At 34.7% G+C, this 24,889-nt stretch overlaps 2 protein-coding genes, 1 long non-coding RNA gene and 1 pseudogene across 3 annotated transcripts; 3 read left to right on the top strand and 1 right to left on the bottom strand.

The window, feature by feature from the left end:
• Nucleotides 1-36: 36 nt before the first annotated feature.
• Nucleotides 37-2,028, top strand: LOC105786088 (uncharacterized). The gene has a single exon (XM_052624658.1). The coding sequence runs from the start codon at nucleotides 37-39 to the stop codon at nucleotides 2,026-2,028; it is 1,992 nt and encodes a 663-aa protein (XP_052480618.1).
• A 1,700-nt stretch (nucleotides 2,029-3,728) lies between these two features.
• LOC105786086 (uncharacterized) lies at nucleotides 3,729-6,809 on the bottom strand. Its single transcript, XM_012612355.2, has 4 exons — nucleotides 6,196-6,809; nucleotides 5,322-5,676; nucleotides 4,840-4,924; nucleotides 3,729-4,310 (listed from the first exon to the last, which is right to left on the bottom strand). The coding sequence occupies exons 1-4, from the start codon at nucleotides 6,357-6,359 to the stop codon at nucleotides 4,306-4,308; spliced, it is 609 nt and encodes a 202-aa protein (XP_012467809.1). The 5' UTR covers nucleotides 6,360-6,809; the 3' UTR covers nucleotides 3,729-4,305.
• A 196-nt stretch (nucleotides 6,810-7,005) lies between these two features.
• Nucleotides 7,006-9,887, top strand: LOC105786087 (uncharacterized). The gene is made up of 3 exons (XR_001131317.2): nucleotides 7,006-7,353; nucleotides 7,946-8,095; nucleotides 9,181-9,887. It is a non-coding gene; the product is annotated as an uncharacterized LOC105786087 (long non-coding RNA).
• A 1,137-nt stretch (nucleotides 9,888-11,024) lies between these two features.
• On the top strand, nucleotides 11,025-11,786 carry LOC128039760 (putative nuclear RNA export factor SDE5; annotated as a pseudogene).
• The last annotated feature ends 13,103 nt before the right edge of the window (nucleotides 11,787-24,889 follow it).

The raw sequence follows: 24,889 nt of genomic DNA, 5'->3' as shown, positions 1-24,889 counted from the left end.
TTGGTTCTGTTGAATCTTACTCTGCAGTTGCTTCTCATGATATCAGCACACGTTCGACAAAAGTTCAAAGGAAGACATTTACCTTACGTAGCAGCGACCGTGTGGTCAATATACTTGGGAGCTGATTGGGTTGCAACATTGGCTATGACCACCGTTCTTAGGGGCACCTTGGAAAAGGAAAGTGCGGTTGTGGTGCTTTGGGTTCCATTCCTTCTGTGGCATCTTGGCAGCCCAGCTAACATCACGGCTTATTCTTTAGAAGACAATGAGCTGTGGTTGAGACATTTTCTTGGACTAGTCTCCAATGGTGCAGAGGCACTGTACATCTACTTCAAGTTTCGAACAGCTGGAGTCCCGATTTATGGAAGCCTCCACTACCCTGATGTCATGGTTGTTCCGCTATTAGTCGGCGGAATTCTCAAGTACGCGGAAAGGATAGTGGCGCTGAGATCCGCATGCAGTGAACAGCTCCGGAGTGCCGTATATTCTGAAGCAGAAAACAACCAGCGTGAATCAAAGGGAAGAGAAATGATTAGAACGGGGTTGTACGAGTCGGCTGGGACGGTAAAACAGTTTGTAGAGGACCCACAGGTCAAATTTCTCCAAGAGGCACGCAAGTCGTTTGAAATTTTTAGGCCCTTGTTTTTGGACCTCCCGTTTAAAGTTTCCGAGAAGTATCTCGACCACAATGTTTACTTGAAGGACAAATCCGCGAAAGAAGCCTTCCGATTGGTAAAAATTGAACTGCAATTCTTTCATGATTTGCTCTTCACCAAGAATCCTATACAGTACCGTCATCGTAAACTGAATGCATTTCTTCGCGGTTTCTACATTTTGTCTGCTCTGTCCGTACTGATAGTTCTCTCAACACAGAATCATATTGGTGTGAGCAAAAGAGACATAACAGGAGTTGACATCGCCGTGACCTACTTGCTGTTGGTAGGGGCCATTTTACTGGATGTTTTGGGAGCTCTTCTGCACCTTTTGTCTTATTGGACCATGATTGAATTTGGCATTGCTGGTGGCAAGCTGTATAAGTTGTACCATTGGCTGGTTGCGTCCAGGTTGCGTTCAATTAAGTCTATGGCTGGAACACCAAATATAGCGCAGTACGATTTGGTTAAGGATTTTTGCTCAAAGCGCGGGAATGGGATTTTCTCTGGGCTCATAAATCTTGTTGACACCAACAAACTTCGAATCAAGTACCGTATTATCAGTTGGGTGGAACTGGAACATTATCTCCAGGAATTCATCTACACTGGCTTGGAAAAGGAACGCCTCAATCCTTCATTAAGTGCTGAGGTTCTCAGAATAATAGGTCAGGATGCTTCTTTGCAGCCATTGCTGGAACTTGGAAAGGGTGCAAGGAAAGGAATGCCCGTAGGTTTAACGCGCGTGATCTTTGTTTTTCATATTGCTACCAAGCTGATTTACTACAATGCTGTTCAAAGAGGACGACATGCTCGCTCATCATTGTGTCGAATAAGCAATATCTTGTCTGATTACATGCTATACCTTGTTCTAGTGCATCCAACAATGCTACCCAAAGACTTTGGCAATACCACAAAAGAAAGTTTTATACCTGACAAAAAAAAACCTGATCTGATCAGAAACGAGAGCCAAAGAATGGCTTCAATGTTTTCTGAGGGAGGTACACTGGACACAGTTGCAGCAATCAAGCTCTTTACCAATGGACTACTTGGCATTGGGGATGCTGAGGTTTTTTTCTCTTTCGAAGTTACTAGCAATAGTTCTTTGACACAAGTTGAGGACACGGAACCTAATGTACTAGTCGAGGGACTACATGTTGCCCATCAATTGCTAGGGCTTTTGGACCAATTCAGGTATGATTATGATGGCATATGGGAAATAGTGTCTGATATATGGATGAAAATGCTGATTCATGTAGCCAAATACTGTTCGTGGAAGGAGCATGCACTAGCGTTGAGGCAAGGTGGAGAGCTGCTGACTTACGTCTCTCTTCTTTTAGCTCATTTTGGCTTAAGCCATTACATCGAACCGTCGTGATCTCAGATAAAAGATGCCGGATAATCATCCGATACTTTCGTTTATTTTTTATCTTACAGATTTCATTATAATACTTGGAAATTTTATTGTTTTATTGCTTTCATGGTTGCAAAATTAGCCATACATATACTAGTTGTATTTTCGTACACTGAAAATTATAGAAATAAATTTGTTTTTATTTAAAGATAATAATAGATAAGTAAAATAGTAATAAAATAAAAGCCTTAATTATTTGTAAACTTTTAATAAATAAGTAAAATATTCAAGTTTTGATAAAATGTTCCGTGAAATTTGACAAAACAAGTTGCTACAATATTAAGTGCTTATGAAGAAAATACTAATATCGCAAATTTAATTAATAATAAATTTTAAATTGAACTAATTTAACTGAACTTAATAAATAATATTATATATATAAGTATTTTGTGGTTCGGTTAATTTTTGGAAGTACAAATTAATCGGTCAGTTAATTGATTAATTTTATATGTTTTATACTTGTTTTAACAAAAAAAATATAAATTTCGGTTAATTCGGTTAATCGATCAAATTATCCGACAAAAGTTTGGTTCGATTAATGGTTAAGGGTTTAAAAGGGTCGATTAATTTGATTAATGGTAGTTCGGGTCAGTTAATCGATTGAACACCCCTAGTTGTATATATCTATACTATTAGTTAAATGTTTTGCTGAGTTGGTGTCACCTTCAATCGGGTTACCAACTGAGTTGTTAAATTACAAAAATACCCTCTCATACATAAAACAAGTTATATTATTCGAGCGTACTTTAGTATTTTCTACTTAAAACAAAAATAATAAAAATATGCCACATTGATTGCGCTAGCAAAACTTTTAATTTATCACTCAACTAAAGCATTACTTTAATATTTTTATACATTTTATTTTATTTTATTATGCATTCTATTAACTTCATCAATTGTAAATCTATACTTATATATATATATAATATTAATTAAATATTTTTCTGAATTGATATCACTCTCAATCGAATCACCAATTTATACTATGTTTGGTTCAAGCGAATTGCTACACAGTTACATCCAAATTACGAGGGGAACACCATTCCATTGTTTGGTTCAATTCATCCCATAGGAACGTAATCTGCATTCCCTCTCTAACCCTTGAAAACATTAACAGCACGTTTGGTTCGCTGTAATGGAATAGAGGCGTAATGGAATAGAGACGTAATGGAATAGAGGCGTAATGGAATAGAGGCGTAATAGTAATTCAATTGTTTGTTTGAATGTAATGGAATAGAGGCGTAATAGTATTCTTGTGTTTGGTTGGTTGAATGGAATAGAGGCGTAATAGCATAAGGAAAAAACTAAAATGACTAGAATACCCTTAGCAGAATTTTTTTTAGATAGATGATTTATTGTTATTGTTATTAAATTTTAATAAGATTATTAATATAAATGATAAATCATTTAATAATAATTTAAAATAATTATTATTAAATATAATTTAATAAAATATATAATTTAATAAAATTCTTAATATAATTAATCTTATATAAATTTACTAAAATCATAATATATAATAATATAAAAATATTTAATCCCATTTATTATTTTAAACCTCAATATCATTAGTGAATAAAATCATTTAATTATTCTACAAAAAAAATATTAAAAGTAATAAATAACTTGAGAATTATATTTTGCATAAATATAATATTCAAATATTAACAAAAGGTTACATGATTTCATTAATTTATATGTCATAATCTATATGTTATAAAATTTTACAACATCAAAAAGTTACAACATTACCATTGAATTTCTTCACAAAATGATGATCCAAACCAACAGGGTCAAATAAACATAAATAAATACATAAGCATGGCTGTTAGAGCTCAGAGAAGGCACCCTCTATGTTCCATTCAGAATTAATAATAAAAAATATTTCATATGTCATCCATGATACATGTTGATCAAAACAATTCAACTTTTCTTTTTCCCATTTCAATTGTTGGAAACTCCATCATTCACGTTTGTTGTCCTTCAATTTCAATAGCAGCAAGCTGCTTCAAATGGCATTAGTGTGGATTGGATGACTGACTTTGCCATGGAGCTGATATGAAAATTCATCCATTTGCCTCAGCTTTGCAATTTATTTCCCATCAACGGCCGAATGAAGGTGGATTCCATGTCATTAATTTTCAGACACTGAATAGATTGGTTGATTTTCTGACAGATACTTGCTCTCTTCACTTTTTCCTAGGATAACCAGATACAATCCAGCCATTATCAATGCTGCTCCTACCCTGCAAAGTATGATTGTAGGCAACAATGTATGGGTTAAAAGTTAAGGCTTACCCTCCCAAGTAGAATTCTTCACCCAATGTAACAGTAGCTATTAAAGAAGCAAGTCAAAACTCAGTACATTTAAGTATGACTAAAAATAAGTCAAAACTCAAAATTGAAATCACAAGCATAAAAGGCTGACTCAATCTAGGAAACATAGGAAACAGAAACATGTAAGGACAACCAAATGAAAATGGAATTAAATTATCAAAAGAGCCTCACACATATACATATTATGCTTTACTTCACTCAGGCTAGAGCTATTTTTGCACTTTGTGCCTGAGGCAATATAAGGGTTTTGGCGCTTAGAGTGCGCCTTGTGCCCTTAACAACACTGAATAATATTGAAATGTATTTAAATATTCGAAGAATATTGATATTATAATAGTAAGAGTAATATCATTTCTTTTCCCGTTTAATTCACAGGCAAGATAAAGAACAACCACTGGCCCACTAGCATGACTTTGCAGAATAACAGACAGAAAGTACCTTTAAGGAGTTTCCACGCCATGCGCTGTGAAACATAAATAACAGCAAGTCTTTCAAGAACCCGTCTTGTCGTTACAACAGTGGTCTGAGTAGTCATAAAACATAATGAAGTTCAGATATTCCTTAAAAGTTAAAACAGCAAACGATTGTCTCAATTGGAGAGCAATGTGGTTCAAATATGGAGATCCAACAATCTACAACAAAAAGACTTTGGTCTGGAGCTTAGATTTGATGAACACCACTAAAAGAAGAACCGAACATATTTGTTATATGTAAATATTAACTCCATATATGTTTATTAACTTTAATTGCTTACATTGATGAATTATACAAATATCTGGCTTTTTGCTTATCACTTGTTGAAAGAACATAAGAAGACTTCATGTAAGCTAGGAACAATAAAGAGGGAGGCAGATGAACAGTATCAAGCAATCTGCAGATTTCAAGATATCAAGGGAAAGACCAAAAAAAAAATAACTCACCTCACGGATTATTTGCTTCACCGACTTTTTAAAGGGAGCAACTAAATCCACATGTTGTTCTTTAGGAGTGTCCTGCAGGAAATCTTCATCATCTTCTTCTACGTTTGTGGCAGGCTCCAACAGTGGCAAATAGAACATCAGAAATGATCTCAAAGTTGTCATAGCAAATGGCCTCAACTCAAAAGCTGAATAAAGAAGCTTCAATTCAACCTTATACTCCTTCACAGCGTATTTGAGAGCATCATTTTTTAAGTTCTTAACATTCTTAACAATATCTTCAGATAATCTTTGTACATTTGAAATGTAATCTTCAGGGAATGCCGCAGCAGCATCACAATGAGAAACCTTGGGATTACTGCAGCACAATTACTAGGCTAACAGTGTCAAATTTATGCACAAACATGTCACACATTTACATCAATAATTTACTAAGTAGTTATAACCAAAGGAGCTGCCTAGTATAGTAACAATAACCAAAATTTGAAACTATTAAACTATTCTAACATAAACCCAATCCTCAGCGCTGTCCATTTACCAATAACCAAAGCAAATACAGGCATTCTTACACGTACAGATGAAGGCATGTAGCCTTCAGAAAATACATCATACATGTACACATGAAAAATGTATATGAAACCGAAAAAAAAACCCAATTGCCTAAATTCAATGAACAACCATTATCCAGTCCAATCAAATTATCACTGTTCACCGAGCATCAAATTCAGTCATGACTCGTGCATACACGTACGGACGATGAGAGGACCACTGATACGTTTGCCTAAATACCATCAACAACCAAAATGGTTCTACTAATCACCCCTGTCAACCAAGCAAATAACAAAAGAACCACAGAAATACACGGATATGAACATACCCAAAAAGGAACCTGGAGGCAAAAGAGGTTCCAGCAAAAACGGTAGCGGTGGCTGATGTGGCGGCAGCTGAGACAGAGAAGAACCCAGAAGAGTGGAAGCTTTGTTGAGAGCAAAAGCTTGGGTTTTTCCTGTATAGATATAGCAATATTGCTATCCCCGCCATTGTTGTTTAGCTAAAAACAATAAACAAAATAGACCCGCTTTGGTTTATATCACAACCATAGCAGTGATCCGCTCTAGTTGTTTTCTACCGTTTGGTTTTCTAGGGAAAGGTCGAGGCTTTGAGGATTTTTTAAGCTTTTGATTAAAAAATAATTACCTCTGGAAATCGATTTCTCCTTCTTGATAAAATGAAAATCAAAGAAACGATGAACAATAATTGATGACAGAGTGAGTGGAAGGGAAAAGGAATTACATGTGCAAGTAGGGGTTGGAGAATCGGAACGTTGAGGACGAGGGCAAAAAATGGAATAGCAGAAAAGGAAAAACGCAGAATGGGTAATCGGTGCTGAGGGGGCATATTACCTATTACGCGCAATCAAGGAATAGGGGAGTAACCGATTCGGGGGATCGGGATTACAGCGAACCAAACAGCCGTTTCCTAGTGGGCCCGCTGCATAGGGGGAATACGCATGCATTCCCCCAACCAAACGCGCTGTAAATGTTTATTCAACAATTTACAAGTTCATTTAAAAAATATTCGTCCCTGCGTACCCCTCAAAAACCACAAATTTACACGTTCATTTGGCAAAAACCTGAGATGACTTTCTTTCACCATTTTCTTCCAAACTTTCATTTTTCGTCTTTCTATCAAATTGAGTGAAAGGAAAGCTCAAAACGTTGACAGCATGTTTGGTTGGGTAGCCAATACACCCCATATCGGTGGGCCCCACTAATCCCTCTTTAATACGTTGTTTGGTGGATTGTATTACCATTACGTCCCAAATCAGTTTCCTTCTCTAATACACCCGGTCCCGTAATAGATATTCCTCCCATCCAGCGCCGATTAGAGACTCCTTACCCATTTCTTATTTTCGTTTCCTTTTTCTGCCCTCATAGATTTTTGCTTCTTCTTCCATCGGTATTGCAATCTGTCCTCATTTCTTCTACTTTCATAACAAATCCTCAACATTGTCTTCATCGGAGGCCGATTTCAGGTATAAATCTTTGCTTCAACATTGTCTTCGGCTTTCTCTGTTTTAATTTTTCTCTCCTGTAGTTTTATATCTGTAATTCAACACTCGTTTTTCGGTATCAATTCATGGCAGAGTGTTAACTGGTGCAAAATTGTTGCTTTAGATGTTTATGTTGCAACTTTTATTTTTGTAAAATTGAAATCAGCAAAATCTATCTTTGTTTTTCTATTTCTCTTATCTGTCTTTCATCGGAGTCGATCTCATCATCTTCCAAGCTTTCAATTTCAAATAAGATTCAATGGGTAAACCCTCGAATCGTTTCATCCTAATCTATTTTTTTCTCTTTTTGCATTTTTGTTCCTCACTATTTATAGCTTATTCAGTGATTCGTTTCTTCCTTTCATTACTCAATTAGTTTTGCGGTTTATTTGTTTAATTTCTGTAAAGTAATGGCAAAAGAAAGCGGCTGAGCAAGCAGCGCCGCCTTAATAATTTTGTTGGTTTTTTTTCTTCTTTTTCTTATTATTATTTAGGGTGCAATGTGGTTTAGTTCTGTGCATTATGGATGCTTTCTCGCTTTACCTTGACATGCTATGAACATTTGATTTCTCAGCGACAAGCGATGAATGTTGTTCAGTTCAACTTATTGATGGAGATGGTTCATTCAATGGTACTGGAATCAAAAGTTTTATCAAGGAAGTGAAACTTCATGAATGCGGTCTGTCATATGCTGTGGTTTCCATCATGGGACCGCAAAGCAACGGTATGCCTTGTTATCTTTGTGACTTTCTGCTTTATACTTTCCTTTCCCTGTTACTTAGGTGCAGTTCATAGTAAGCTGCTTTGTTTATTTACTTTGCATTATGTTTAATGATATTGTACTAGAAATATGTGGGATACAAATGAGAGTATGATAAGCTTGAAGCCTGGTCATGTCAGTTTTCAGAAAATGGCATGTCTTTCATATTGCACTTTCATGTGAACTTGTTACTACATGATATTGTTAAATTACTTTTGTAGTTAGTGTTATATCCATCTTTTGTTATTGTTATTTTGAATGTAACTCATGCCATAAATGATTTCATTTGGGCATATCTTTCATATCTCACTTTCAGGTGAACTTGTTACCACATGATATTGTTAAATTACTTTTGTAGCTAGTGTTATATCCATATTTTGTTTATTATTATTTTGAATGTAACACATTCCATAATTGATTTCAATTTTAAGTTTTTTGTAAAATGATTCAAACTACCAGATATCATGTATCATCTGTTTTCACTTTTTAGTAAAGAACCCATTGGACATTGTTTTCATTTATATTTCACCAGTCCCGTCTGTTTAAGTTTTCACCTGTCCCGTCTGTTTAAGTTTACTGATTCTTCGTTTACATTGATAATTTGATATCTAGATGCTATTAGTGAGCAATCATCAAATGGTTATTTGCTTATTGCTATTAGTTATTGTAATGTAATCACACATCATGATTTCCAGAATGAGAGTTAGACATATACTTAGCTGGTTTCAAATTTGATTTTGCTGTTCTTGGATTGTTTATTATCCTGCTAGATTAGAATTAAGAAGTTTGGTCAATGGGAAGACTGGATTTGCACTTGATCTGATGGAAAATATAGATTAGAGTCCAACAAATGTTTTTCAATATGTGTTTGAATTATACATGTATAACTAGTTTTGTTTGAGACCATAGATGATAATATATCCGAAACTGGATTCCATAGATCTGTTGGGAATTGAGATCATAGGATTGTATTGTTCTGTGACAATTCATTCATTGGTCCTTTTAGTTTAAAGTTTTTAAGTCAAAAATCTTTGAAATTTTTTTTGCAGTGGCTACTCCAAAGCAGATTAGGGAACTTATGCAAGTAGATGGCTTAACCAATGATGAAGTTAAGAGTCATTCGTTCATTTCCCGTTGTCTTGTTTCAGTTCATTATTTTGGTCTGAAACTTCTTGTAGTTAGAATTTGTCAATGGAAGCAGCCATGTTTTTGTAGCTGTATTCCTTTCTTCCATTGATGAAGCTTAAGCTCAGCATTTTGCTTGACTTGCTGTTAATTTAAGTCTCATTGGTTTGAAGTGCAATAGTGTAATGAGTTTCATTGGCTGCCTTGTTAGTGTCTTTTGTTTTTTCTGCATGTAAGTAGATTCGAATCACTGTCTTTGATACAAGTTGAAGCCGGAGTTTAGCTTTGCTGGTTCATACAGTCACCTTTACAAGATGGTGTCCAATATAAATCAATGAAATACTTTTCATATGATACATAATGAAATTTTATTGCAGCAATGGTTTACCGGTGTTAAAGGGTGATGATTTGAAGCAACCTAAGGTAGTAAGTACCCGAGGTGAAGGCCGAACTTCAATAAGCTAAGAAAAGAGGCCACTTTGTTATTATTATGCTTTGTTAACTACTTTGTTTATGTTCATCAATTGCCAAGCTTCCAGAAAACTAGACTGTAGATAGACTTTCAAGACTCTATGAATTTGATATAATTTATGGATACAAATTAGTGCTACGAGTTCACAGTTTGGCAAAATCTTAATTTTAATTTTGGTTCAAATTCCGACTCTCAAAGTCCAACAACGATGACCAAACCACGACTCAGTTATGAAATAATGACGACTCAAATGAGAAGTTATTTAGACAAAATAAGTTAACGATTGAGACAGGATTAAGACTAACCATTATATAATACTCCAAGGAATTGATAGAAAAAGAAAAGAAAAGAAAGAATACTGTATGTTTTATTTGTCAATTATTTCCAATATGTTAGTTGGTATTCTATATAAAATACATACCAAGTCGACATCATCCATGTGAGTTAATCCCCATCAAATAGTGTTGATTTGAATGTCTTTCCAACATACATTTTGACAAGAAATTATATTTTATAGTATCATATATTATGATTTTAGTAAATTCATATAAGAATATTGATTATTAAAATTTTATTAAATTATATATTTTAATTAAAATATATTTAATAATAATTATGTTAAATTATCTTTTATAGTATCATATATTATGATTTGAGTAATTTCATATAAGAATATTAATTATTAGGAATTTTATTAAATTATATATTTTAATTATAATATATTTAATAATAATTATGTTTAAATATGATTAAATTATTTATTATTGATATTAATAATCTTATTAAAATTTAAATAACAATAACAATAATCATTTACCAAAACAAATTTATGCTAAGGGTATTCTAGTCATTTTAGTTTTTTCCATTATGCTATTACACCTCTATTCCATTCAACCAAACAGTTGATTTGCTAGTACACCTCTATTCCATTACACCTCTAATTCAATACACCTCTAATCCAATACAGCGAACCAGTGCCCTGAATTCCTCTCCAGGTAAGCATCAATTTTTTTTATTTGGATTTCTAAAATTTCTTTCTCAATTGAAATTTTAACTTTCTTTTACTATTAACTTATACAGAAAGGTAATTTGTTTCTTCTTCTTTTTTCTTTTTTTTTTTAATTTCTTTTCTATGTTTTGATTTTAATTTTCTGGTGATTTTGGTAATTTGCAAATCCATGTTCACTTCAATAATGTTCTAACGCTGATCATGGATGACAAAATCTTTGTTTAAATATATAAATCTTGTCATTTGTACCCTAAATTATACATTGAATCCTTTCTTATTTCCAGTAAATGGAGGTTTCTAGCTTGAATGGATTGCAAAAGGATGATGAGAAGGCATTGAACAATTTGCTCGATGCTTTCGAATCTGTTTTTTTCTCTTAATGACATCGCTTCTGCTTACTGTGAGGCTGGCCGGAATTCGGATTTGGCTGGTTTAATTCTATGTGAAATGCAGGGGATCCATTCTTTAGTTTCCACTGATCAATCTAACAACAAGGTGAAAAATGATGAAACTTTGGGATCAAGTTATGTTAAAAGTTCATAAAATTATTCACAAGCATGTGAGGTTTTTACAGCGGATCAACCAGTTTCAGCCGCTACTAATAAATGTAGTGGCAATAGGAAAAAGGATGAACTTATGGAATCATCTTGTTGTAATAGTTTTCAGAGTTCTTGTCAAGCAAATGGCGATTTAAGATCTCCGACGTAAAAGGCGAGACCGGTTTCAAAAGGCACTGTTTCGAGCATGCTAGGAAAGGGGTATATGAAATCTGTCCCTTTGGCTAATGGTTCGTATGCGGGAACCAAACCTATGAAAGTGGACTCAAATGAGATGCCCATCTTTGTTTTGGGGTGAAAAACTCGAATCCAGTAGTCAGAATAAGGACCTTATGTACAAGGATATGGAAGATTTTCTTTTCAAGATGTTAGGAAAGGAATTTCGATTGGAAAGGGATATGATTCGAGAAGTTCTCAGTAAACCTACATCTTTCAAATTCATACAAAATCATATATCATTGTTAATTGAATTTTGAGTCAATATTTCGTTTATTTAACTGCTAATCAAGTTTTATTTTTTTTAATATGCAAATAGTAGTGGATACAACATGCAAAAGATATGGAACTATGGACCTCGTTTTAGAGGATCATAAGTTCGTATTAAACATATATACATTTACCAAGCATTGTTAGTGCAATTTATCGTGCATTATTTGGGAAAATAAAGTTTCTATTGTTATTTTATTATTGCTCATTGACCTTTTAATGGTGGTTTACATTGCGGAACGTGATAATCCTGAAGGTTTCTTAATGGTTGTGAATGACATTTCTCTATTTACTATGGTACGTTTGAACTTGTTAGAACTGATGAATATTCTTTTCCTTTCTCTTGACTTATAAGAGAATGGAGAAGCTTCTGGACTGGTCGATGTTTACTTTATATGTGAATTCTAGTTTATCTTGTTTCGATGTTTACTTGTATATAAAGATGAAGAAGAAGATAGTTTCCAGGTTCTTTGAAGAGCCGTGAAGGAATATAGGGGCACAATGAAGGAGCATATTATAAAGCTGTAAGTCTTGAGTTTTCAAAATGTCAGTCTTTCGTATTTGCACAATGTCACTTTTCTCAAATGTCCGATGTCGTTTCTACAATATCGATCCCTTTTATGTTCTTAACTTTTATATGTTCTTTGTCAGGCTGTTGATGTTTTTGCTAAGGGGGATCAAGATCAAGCAAAAACTTCTCGAACAGGTAACATATACGCGTGTTCCGTAGATACTTTTTGCTTCCAAAAGGATCGAGATACGAGTTAAATTGACCTATGTTTCTTGGGAACTTACGGATAAAGTAGATAAATAGTAGTAAACCGAGTGGAAGGAAGTTTTCCCAATGCTAAGCTTTGGTGTCAAGTGTTCAACTTTGTTAGCAATGCGTATCTGGCTGTAGGAGCTTTTTTTTTCTTTTTCTTTTTTTAAATTTAAACTTAAAAATATGAGTTCCGATAGGTATTCGGTGTTAGGTAATTGGGTGTTAATATACAAGTTAAATGACTCCAATGAAGGATTTTGCTGTGGCAGGGACAATTTTTTAAGAAAAGGCTCAGCAAGCAGATGAAGAATCCAATCAAAAGATTTTTGAAACTCGGTTAGCTTCTTGTTCTTCGACCATGTTTGCAGAAGAACCATGTTGGTTCTTTCGTTCACTCTCACTCTCTATTGTAGTTTTCTTGATTGCATTCTTCAGGAACACCAACGAAATGTTGCTTAAGTTGCACGATCATGGCACAAGGGAGGCAATCCAGCTTTTGAAGTTATCACTTTATCTTCACTAGTCGACATCTCATGTAACTTTTTGATGTTGTAAAATTTAAGATATAGATTATGGCATATAAGTTAATGACATCATGTAATTTTTTGTTAATGTATCAACATTATGTTTGGATGTAAAATATAATTCTCAAGTTATTTATTGCTTCTAATATTTTGCTTTTTAGTTTAAAGGATAATTAAATTATTTGTTTCGCTAATGATATTATAGCACATTAAATATGCTATTCTTTTCTAATAATAAAGTAGATTGTATATTCTTTTCTAATATTACATATTATATATTTTATTAATTTATATTTTAATAATAATTATATTTAAAATGTTATTAAATTATATATTCTATTATTATTAAATTATATTAAAATATGATTAAATTATTTATTATTAAATTGTATTTAATAATAATCCTATTATAATTTAATAACAATAACAATAATCATTTACTTAAAAATTATGCTAAGGATACTTTAATCTTTTAAGTCTTTTTCCTTATGTTATTATACCCTACGTAATTAAAATAAGTTATATAATTGTACTTTAGTCTTTTCATTTAAAAACCAATAAAAATATGCATATAGAAAGATTCAAACCCATGCCAACTGCACCAATAAAACATTTATTTTACGCCTCAACTAAAGCATTACTTCAATACTTCTATACATTTTATTTTAACATGCATAATTTAGAACACACATATTGTTAATATTTTCTGTGTTATTATAATTAATTAGTTTCAAGCCATTCAATTCATTTTTTATTATTTGTTATTCTTAAACACATATTTGTTTTCTAAATCTATGATTACCACATGCATATGTCACGGGGCTAGACCTTTCGTCTCGCAAACCGTGCGGCCTTAGGCGATCCGTTTGCTCCAAACTCGCCTAAGTCAGCCTTTACGCCCAAAAGTGAGGATTCCTTAGAACTCGTTCAAGGCACCAATTTGTATAGTGGAAGCGATTGTGCCAAAAGAAGCTACAAAAGAACAACAGAAAGAGCGCTCGCAAAGTGTTTGAGTAAATGCTCTCAATTCTTATTCACAAAGAATAATGAAACAATTCAGGAGTGAGTACAAATGAGGGGGAGGCTCTCTATTTATAGTTGAGCTCCCCCAAAACCGACGGTCAAGATACAATTACATCGACGGATGAGATTTAACCATATCCATTAATTTTAGGGATTTACAAGATAAGCCTTATCAAATCAAATCTAATCTTTACAAGATATGATTCCCTCTATCTTCTAAGATTAGTTACAATATTAGCCTAAGTTGCCATCTCTTCATTATCGGGCCAACTAGGCTTCAATCTGACAGGCTTGTCAAATAGCTCTTTGAATCGAGCCAGTTCTCGTAGGCCAAATGATCCCCATCTAAGCAATAGACCTCCATTGGATGCATTCGGTGTGATGGTCACGGGCTTTGAACTGCGGCCCGTGACATTCTCCCCTACCCATTCTCGCAACGTCCTCGTTGCGACTTCTGAATGGCACTGACTTGATTCACCTCAGTCTCGTCTCGACGCCTTAGCCTTTTCCTTCCTTCGGGACTTTTGCTTCGGCTTACGTCGCTTCTTCACTCGAACCGTCCTACTCGTCGCATTTACTCTGGTCAACTGTCCCACATGCATCACTTCTTTTTCCTTGAAGTTCGATGCACCGCCCACCTCTCCCATAGGTGGAAGCCTTGTCGATGACTCGGCCAACTCTGACGCTTCACTCAACTTAAGCTTCATTGGTCCCAGCTTCACTGTTTTCATCGCAACTTTCTCCACTAAGTTCAATGACAAACTCACCTCTTCCTTAGGTGGAAGCCCCTCCGACGACTCACCAAGCTCAGACGTTGCCTTTCTTTTGACTCCGGCTTGCTTTGGACAGTTCCGCAACTCATGCGGACCACGGCACAAGAAGCACTTAACTCGCTTCTTTTTGCTCCTCTTTGCCCTCTTGGCTTCGGCTTTTCCCTTGCTCGAACCAAGCTTCTTAGGTTCCTTGTCTGCTCCATCGTTCCCCTCGATGACAGACTTTCTTGGACAATTCCGCAACCTATGCGGACCCTGACACAAGAAGCACTCCACTGGCTTCTTCTTGCTTTCAGCCTCCTTGGCTTCGACACCCCTTGCGTTCAAACCAAGTACCAAGGCCTTACCCACCGGCTTCTCCTTAAGCTCGGATTTCTTCGGACATTTCTTCAACATGTGTGGACTGTCGCAAAGAAAACATTTCAGCATGTCCCTTTTCCTCTTGGGTTTCTTCTTCCCAACTCGTAGTTTTCCATTACCACCATTGTCGCCGTTGCCATTGCCATCAACACTATCTTTTTTGTGATCCATTTCACATACGCCCCTTCCATCGGACTTGGAAGACCCAAGCTTGTCTTTCCCTAGACCAAGCTTCACCACGGACTCAGCTACTGTCATGGCTTCCGACAGCTTTTGGACACTTCTTTGTTCCACCTCATGTCTGACCCACGGCTTCAATCCCTTTTGAAAGCAAGCAATGCTTCTTCATTGGTCACATCTGAAACTTGGAGCATGAGTTCCTTGAACTCTCGAACATACTCCCCCACTGTGCCCCGTTGCGTTATCCCTTGCAACTTTGCCTGAGCTTCTTCCTCGGCAAACTCTGGGTAAAACTGTCCCTTCAATTCGCATTGGAACTCTTGCCACGTCCCAATCTCACCTTGCCTTTTATCTGTGGTCCTACCTCGCCACCATAAAAGCGCAATGTCAGTAAGAAACATTGAAGCAGTATTTACCTTAACCGCATCGTCCCTGATGCCTTTGGCACGAAAGTAGTTTTCCATCCTCCACAAGAAATTGTCCACATCACATGCAGACCTTGTCCCCACAAACTCTTCCGGCTTCAGGACATCCTCGTTATTGAGTGCTGCATTTGCCACTCCTTTCCCCACAACTGCTCGACACAATGTCAGCTCTCCCTCGAGCTCCTCTATGCTTGTGCTCAAAGCCCTCGTCGTGGCCATTGTTTCCTCCTTCAAAGCCACCATCATGGCCTCGAGAGCATCGTTCCTGTCCGACAGCTTATCCCTGTGTGAATTAAACAACTCGTTTACCTTATCCATGGTGGAACCAAGAGATATCTTTACATAGTCTCTGGACTGCTCCTTCTAGTTTGCTATGCGATCCTCGACCCCATCGAGTGCCTCCTTTACATCCTCCATGGATCCCTCGAGTTTTCCCACACGTTCCTCTATTGTCGATAATGTCTCCCTCAAAGACTTCCTCGCCCACCTTTGTTCAAACTCTTCTTTCGACATCCCAACGGTGCCTTTGAACCAATAACTCAGATATCACTTGGTTCAAAACTTGGCTCGGATACCACTTGTCACGGGGCTAGACCTTTTGTCTCGCAAACCGTGCGGCCTTAGGCGATCCGTTTGTTCCAAACTCGCCTAAGTCAGCCTTTACGCCCAAAAGTGAGGATTCCTTAGAACTCCTCCAAGGCACCAATTTGTATAGCTGAAGCGATTGTGCCAAAAGAAGCTACAAAAGAACAACAGAAAGAGTGCTCGCAAAGTGTTTGAGTAAATGCTCTCAATTCTTATTCACAAAGAATAATGAAACAATTCAGGAGTGAGTACAAATGAGGGGGAGGCTCTCTATTTATAGTTGAGCTCCCCCAAAACCGACGATCAAGATACAATTACATCGACGGATGAGATTTAACCATATCCCTTAATTTTAGGGATTTACAAGATAAACCTTATCAAATCAAGTCTAATCTTTACAAGATATGATTCCCTCTATCTTCTAAGATTAGTTACAATATTAGCCTAAGTTGTCATCTCTTCATTATCGGGCCAACTAGGCTTCAATCTGACAGGCTTGTCCAATAGCTCTTTGAATCGGGCCAGTTCTCATAGGCCAAATGATCCCCATCTAAGCAATAGACCTCCATTGGATGCATTTGGTGCGATGGTCACGGGCTTTGAACTGCAGCCCATGACACATACACGTGTGATAAGGGGCGTATCTAGGAGGCTAGCAGGGACCTTGACCCCTCCTAAAATGGAAAATTTTTCATTTAGTCAATTTAAAATTATTAGTAAAGCTAAAATTGCACTTTGGCCCCCTAAAAGTTATAAAAATATAGACTATTCAAATGGTGAAATTGCATTTTCACTATCGTAAAAATTACAATTTAATTTCGCCCCTAAAAATCGCTGCGTGTGATAGGATTTCTAGTATGTACAATAGTTTGTCATAGTTATATAGTATATTTATTTATCATCTATTATAGTTAGCTATTAAAATCTATGTAACCGGCCAAATCAAGCCAATTCAAGCAAATTGATTGATAAATTCGAATTTGATTTTTGACCAATAATTATAGTTATATATATTGTAACACTCCCTGTAACACCCCAAACCTAGCCTAGAAGTTATGAACGGATGTCGAGGAATTACATTAACTTCTTTAAAAGACTTTGTTTAGATCAAACTAAAAGCATGTTTCAAAAAAATGAAATTTGACAAAACTTTTACAAATGTTTAGAAAAACTTAAATACGGAATCACTTATCTCAGTCCCAAAATTTGAACTCAAACTTGTGTTTTGAAAATAAACATTTTGGCAAATCATTTACAGCTTAAGAACAAATACTCGTTAAAACTATTCTTTTATTTATAAAAAAAAACTCTTTAAGGGTTAATTTTGTAGTGAAAATTTTTTAGAGTTTTAATTTTGAAAATCAAGTTTTAAGTTAACCCACGAGGCTTTGCCGTTTCATGAAGAAATGATAAAAACCAAACAAACAAAACAAAACCCAAAAACAAAGTCTAAACAAATTTACAGTCCAAAATAATTAAAACCATAACTATCTTATTTAATTATCCATGAGTGATTCCAAGCTCCCGCACGCCATCTAATCCTAACCTCACTGTTTACTTAGAAGGTCAGAAATAAAACAAAAGGGTGAACTATAACAAATCAGAAACTCAAATTGAGATCACACATAATACAATATACAAATTAGAAAGTCACAAAAAATTTCAAAATGATCAATCAAACAGAAGTGAGTATGCATGATTATGCCTATGCGGTATTTTTCTGAAAATCATATTGCGAATTTTTCAGAAAACGTCCAAACCAACTCCACTACACACCGAAATAGAGTTCCCCAGAACTCATCCAACCAAATCACACCAATAGAATAGTTGTGGTCAATGCCATCAAATATTGTAGATAAACTGCCAGATCAGACATATGTGATCAAACCACTGTATTGCAGCCCAGCTACCAGAACAATCATATGTGGTCAAGCCACCATAATTGCAGGTAAGCTACTAGACAGAAATGTGGATAAACCACCAAAATACGCAGATCATTAAACTGCCAGAATCTTTCTCCTTTCAACATTATCTCAAACCCCATGCAATGTGTCATGGCATGCATATACAGAATCAGAATGATAAGCATGTAGGACATGCTGATGCACAATATCAAAAAATAAAAGGCATAGAAGTCCATGCTTTGCAGAACTGATTTATCAAATCTTATAGAAACACATCAATTTTTCCATAAAATTACATGCATGGTTATATAACATATTTAGAAATACAAATTCACATAATCGTACCTTATACACACATATACAGGCATAATGAATCAAAACATACCATCAGAACTACCAGTATCATACCATACAGATATATATTTTACATATACTTTAAATACATCATCATTGAAACATATTCATATATGCCTAGATGAAAATTTTTAAAAAATAGGCCCACACGACCTGGCACATAACCTACTACACGATCGTGTGGCGTCGACAGACCAATTTTTAGCTTTTTACCATTCACTTTTTTTTTGAGTTTTTCGATACACACCTAATCATTTTTGAAATACGATGCTCCGACACATTCACAGACCCTTGGATTATAGTAGAAAATCCTAAAGCTCACTAATCATTGGAGGAAAATTCATCTCACGATCTTCTCTGAAAATCAAAACCACAACTCAATATTCCTACTAAACACAACCAACATCAAAAATTGAAACGACCAAAAAGAACTCGACATTGGAATTCACACCACACCAATGTAGGATTTGAAATAATAAAAGAAAGAAAACGTAAAAGTTGTGTACATGAAAGCAATTTCAATTAAAAAAGAAGAAAAAATTACGCAAATTGAGACAGGAAAAAATGGTAAAAGTGGAAGATTGAATATCAAATCGAGGGAGAGTGGGATGGTTGTGAGGGAGGAATTTTAGGATAAAATCCCTCACCAAAAAATTTTAAAACTACCCCACTAACTTCCACATATTAACCACATCAGCTTGTTTTCTTCCGAATTTGAAACAAAAATCATCTCCACTTTGCACACACAAGATTCAAACACAAAGCCTTAGGGTAAGCTAACAAACACCCTACCACCAAACCACCAGGCTCATTCTTTCATCAGTTGAACAAAATTAATATATAAATCAAATGTTCAAAGGTAGGGTTTTAGGAAAAAATCCAAGAAAAATATTCTAACCCAGAACCTTACACACACAAGCACAACACATGTAACAGGTCGTTTTCAATGAAATTGGAACAGTAGTTTCGGAACCACAAATTCGAGGTCAGAAGAAATTTTATTTTAATATTATTTTATGGTCTATAGTATGATAGAAATATCATATGAAAATTTTGTTAAGAAATTTTACTATTTACATGTCTAAATTGATGAAAATGACCAAATTGCATAAAGTGCAAAAGTTGAATTCTAGTAGCTAAAGGTATCAAATAGCTATGGAATTTAAAATTTGAGGTCCTTATATTACAAATAGACCATTTAGAGGAGTTTTTTAGATAAGTATGATTATTCATCATTGGAAATTAAAGAAATATTAAGGTTAATTTTGGAAAGATGATAAAATAATGATAATATATGAAATAAATAATTAAATTAATATCATTTTCATCATCTTTCCTAAAACAAAAACATGGAAACCCTAGCCATGGAAGCTTGAAGATAGATAAGCTTATTTTGCTTAATTAGGTGAGTATTCTTGTCCCGTATTTAATGATTTTTATTTTTTTGAGATCGTAATAGTTTAATCTAGCTATCTCGAGGATTAATTAGCAAAACTATTAAAGTGTTAGTGTTTTTCCATGGATGAGCACAGTTGAATTATGAAGTTTTATGGTAGAAAATGAAAGGTTGTTGATAAATAAACAACTTTTGTAAAGAGAATTTTGATGAAATTATGATTTAGGGACTAAATTGAAAAGATGGAAAATTCATAGAAAAATTTTAAATTTTATGAAATACATGGGCTGCTTTTGTTATATATAAAAATTTGTTAGGCTTGGAATAATGATTAAATAGTATGAATTTTATTTTCCGGTCCTAGGAATAAAATTGTAATTAATTAAAAGTATATAGGCAAAATAGTAATTTTGCCAAAATTATCTATTGGACTAAATTGAATGTGAATTGTATTAAATTGAGCTAAATTCATTCATGTAGATCCGGATAGACCTAGTACAGAATTGGATCGAGGAAAAGAAAAAGTATCGGATTAGTAGCTTACAAATCTACGTATACTTGTCGAGGTAAGTTCGTGTAACTAAATTGTATATTTATATGTTTAAATTGAATAATATGTATGTGAAATGTATAATTGCCATGTATAATTATTGATTACATATCCGACAAGTACTAAGTCCTGTTTGAACATTGAAAATTCGATGGATACAAATGACATGTCATTAACGGTTCCCGAATTGGTTGTGGTCCTGCATGTGTTGCGGACATACCATAGCTCGCAAGAGCATCCCATTATTTAGCTCTTATGACCATCCTGTTATATGGATCTCACGAGCTTCCCGATATTTGGCTCTCATAAGCTTCCCGTTTGTAGCTCGTATGAGCTTCTTGATATTTAGATCACAAGAGCTTTCCGTTATAAAACTCACATGAGCTTCCCATTTACATGTTTGTATAAACATACATGTACATGAATTGACGAATTACAGATTTGTACACTTCGTGTATACTACCCGTGTATCCAACGATAATTTAAATGGTTCAATGGGCAAAATTATGATATGAGACAATATGAATTCTAGACTAATTACTACGGGTATATATACTTGAAATACATGGATATGATTTGTACATATTATATGGGCACATGATGTGGAAAGCATATGTACATGGAAATTTGATTATTGTTGAGCTCATACATGTTTCTTGATATTCATATGAAATATATGACTAACATGGTTGATGAGTTTATGTGTTTAGGCTATTGGCTAAATTGCTTTGGATATATATCTTGTATGCTTACCTTAAATATAATTAAATGGTAAGTTAAGTTCCATGTTATACGAACTTACTAAGATTAAATGTTTACTCTGTTTTATTTCCCCAGTTTTATAGCAACTTCAAAGCTCGTAAGGGTTGAAAGCTGGTCGGAGCTACATCACACTATCCATTGGCCCATTTCAGTATATATATAGTAAATTCATTTTGGTTATAATGGCATGTATAGGTTCATTTGGCCAATGATGGCATACAATTGTTTTGTTGTGATTAGCTATTTTAATGGCTTGAGTTTGATGTATATATATGTGGCATCATCATGTTTAAAGCTCGTAAGTATATTGATGGTTGGATTGGATTGGTATATTAGTTATAAATATGCTTATATGTGTATTTGGTTAATTTGGTAAGTATGGATTCTTGGATATATGTGATGATATGTTATGTTTATGACTTGAGTTTGACTTGTTTTAAGTAGTTTTATATGGCTTGATGATGTGCAAAAGTGTTGATGTGAAGACAAATTGGGTGAGAAATGTGGCTAGAAAAATGGTTTATTTCATCCACACTGGCAGAGACATGGGCATGTGTCTCAGCCGTGTGAGACAAACGGCCAGGTGACACGGTCGTGTGTCCCCTGAATCTTTTAATTAGTGCAAAATAGAATGCTCACACGGCCTAGCATACGGGTGTGTGGCTTGGCCGTGTGACCCCTGCAGCTTATTAATGCAAGTCAGTATGCTCACACGGCCTAGCACACAGGCGTATGGCTTGGATGTATGACCTAAGTCAGTAAGCTCACAAGTTTGGACAGGGGTTGGGACACGACCGTGTGTCCCTATTTTGAATGTCCATATGGCCTAAGACACAGGCGTGTCTGTTGACCGTGTGAGACACACGGCCTAGCCACACGGGTGTGTGTCCCTTGCACATTTGAAAAATTTTAATCTTTTCTAAAAAAAATTCTCTAAGTACCTGGTTTAGTCCCGACTTATTTTTAACATGTTTTTCAGGCCTCGAGGGCTCACCTAAAGGAAAATATGATTTATTTTGATTTGTTTCTCATATGAATGCTAATTGATATGAAATGTCTGTTATTTGATATGTAAATTTCGGTAATGCTTTGTAACCCTGTTCCGACGACAGATATGGGTTAGGGGTGTTACAACACCTATCCACTGAACCATATTATCACACTTAACATAATTTCACAGTCTAATTCTTCTAACATGGTTTTCGGGATATGACACCCCCAACCCAGCCTAAGAGTTTCGACTAAGTTCAAAGGTGTTTTATTTGATCACTAGACGGAACATTCATTAATTTAGTTGATTTGTTTGAAAAATCACTTTTTTGTTTTTAGGAAAACATTCATTAATTTAAACCGGTTTTGCCTAATAATTCAATTGCAATTTCATTAATATGGATTTTTGAAAAAACGGTTAGGGTTTTCAAGAAAAGACTTGTCAAAACTTTGAATATTTTGTAAAGCAATGGAAAACATATAATAGTTTTCTAAACCGAATGACATGCAAATATTATAGTAATATTTAAATGTCATGCATAAAATAAAAAAAGCTAAAAAATCTCAAACCTAAGATATTAAAGCGAGAAAATACTTTAATAATTACAAACCAACAAATAAACATTTAACGAAAATTTTAATGAAACTATTAAACAAAATAAGCTGCTAATCCGAGGTTCATCCGATGCCATTCTTAGTCCTAGTTTTCTGTGCTACCTGAGAGGCAAAGAAAGGGGGAATGAAATTGCAACGAATCAGTGTGAGACTTATCTTAAACCATCATTTATAATTATTCATGTAACACACCTAACTCACATCCATCATTGAAATAGGGTTTCAAAGCATTACCGAAGCTTATCGATCAAACAGACATAATTTCAAGCATTTCATATCATATAATATTCAACTCAAAATCAATCAAACTCATACATATTGTCCCTTATTCGAGCCCTCGAAGCCCAAAATACATGTTAGAAACAAGTCGGGACTAATTCAGAAACTCAGAGAATTTTTCGAAAAATATTAAAAATTTTCAAGCTGCAGGGTTTATACAGCCAAGAGACATGCATATGTCTTAGACCGTGTGGGCATTTGAAATAGGGACACATGGCCGTGGCCCAGCCTGTGTCTATACCCGTGTAACTCTTTGACTTGGGTCACTCGGCCAGGCCACACGCCCGTGTGCCAAACCGTGTGCCCTTTCAAAATGGCCTTGCACGCCCGTGTGCTAGCCGTGTGTCTCACACGGCCCAGTCACACACCCGTGTGCCTGACTGTGTAGACTTAAAATGTACCTTAAACAACAAGTTTATCATTCCCTACAAGCTTGGACAATAAACAACTCAAAAATCATTCGTTTAATCAATTCAAAACACAATCAAACACATCCAAATCATATCAAACAAACATCCTAGGTGTCTAACCAAAGTACCCTCATTGGTACCACAATTATATCATCAAAACATCATTCAAATCCAATTTTAAAACATGCCAAAATTAATCTATTTTACATAATTCATGTTCATTTAAACATTAACTTAACATATCATAATATGACCTCAAACCTAAACACATATTTATATATATATATATATATAAAACCAACCAATATTAACTTATAATCTTATTTACAATCACTCAACAAAATAATTAATATTTAGACACCTTAGGTACATGCCGACATAAAAGGAAAAACATCACCACGTTTGAGTTCAAGACCATTGTTGGATGCTGAATTGGCGATCAAAATTAAGTACCTAACCTGCTCACGGAAAACAAAATCGTACTCTGAGTAAAACTCAGTAGTATTTTTATAATCCGAATATTTAAAGATAAGAGATTACAAATATATAATTAAAATGTAAACACATATTAATATTTAATTAATACAACAATCATATCATGTTTCATTTGTTTCACCAATACCTCAATTCTCATATTTGCTATATAAATAGCTTTTTACAATTTATTTCACATTTCGTTATACAATTGTATTATCCATTTCATATTCATTTCATGAGTATATAACTCATATATTCCATAAATTTGCAACATATTTCACAATTCACTATTTCATTTTCAATTCACATACCATATCAATCATAATACTGTTTTATTTAATTACCTCTATTAACACGACTCGGACTCAGACGGATACACGGATCCAACCAAAACACACCAGTTTGGCACCCAGTGCCTCATCGAATAAATCCGAAGTAATAAATTGACACCTAGTGTCTCATCGACTCGAAGTCGAAGAAATCCTTGGACTTTTCCAATCATATGGCATGCCATCTATATCTAACTCAGCCTAATACAGTTAATAGGGTTTAATTTCACAATTCAAAAAAAATCAATATACAATATCAAATTTTTTTATATAATCACATATACATATAAATTCAATTAAATATCAAAATGTCAAATACTCACCTCAACCACTTACCATAGTCATTAAATCAAAATACAGCAATTAATAATTAGATTCGGATTGTAGAAATACAAACAAAAAATTCCGAG

Source organism: Gossypium raimondii, chromosome 1, assembly GCF_025698545.1.
Source record: "Gossypium raimondii isolate GPD5lz chromosome 1, ASM2569854v1, whole genome shotgun sequence".
In the NCBI taxonomy this organism is placed as follows: Eukaryota; Viridiplantae; Streptophyta; class Magnoliopsida; order Malvales; family Malvaceae; genus Gossypium; species Gossypium raimondii.
Note: the sequence above shows the minus strand (reverse complement) of the source record. Positions and strands in the feature narration are given on the sequence as shown.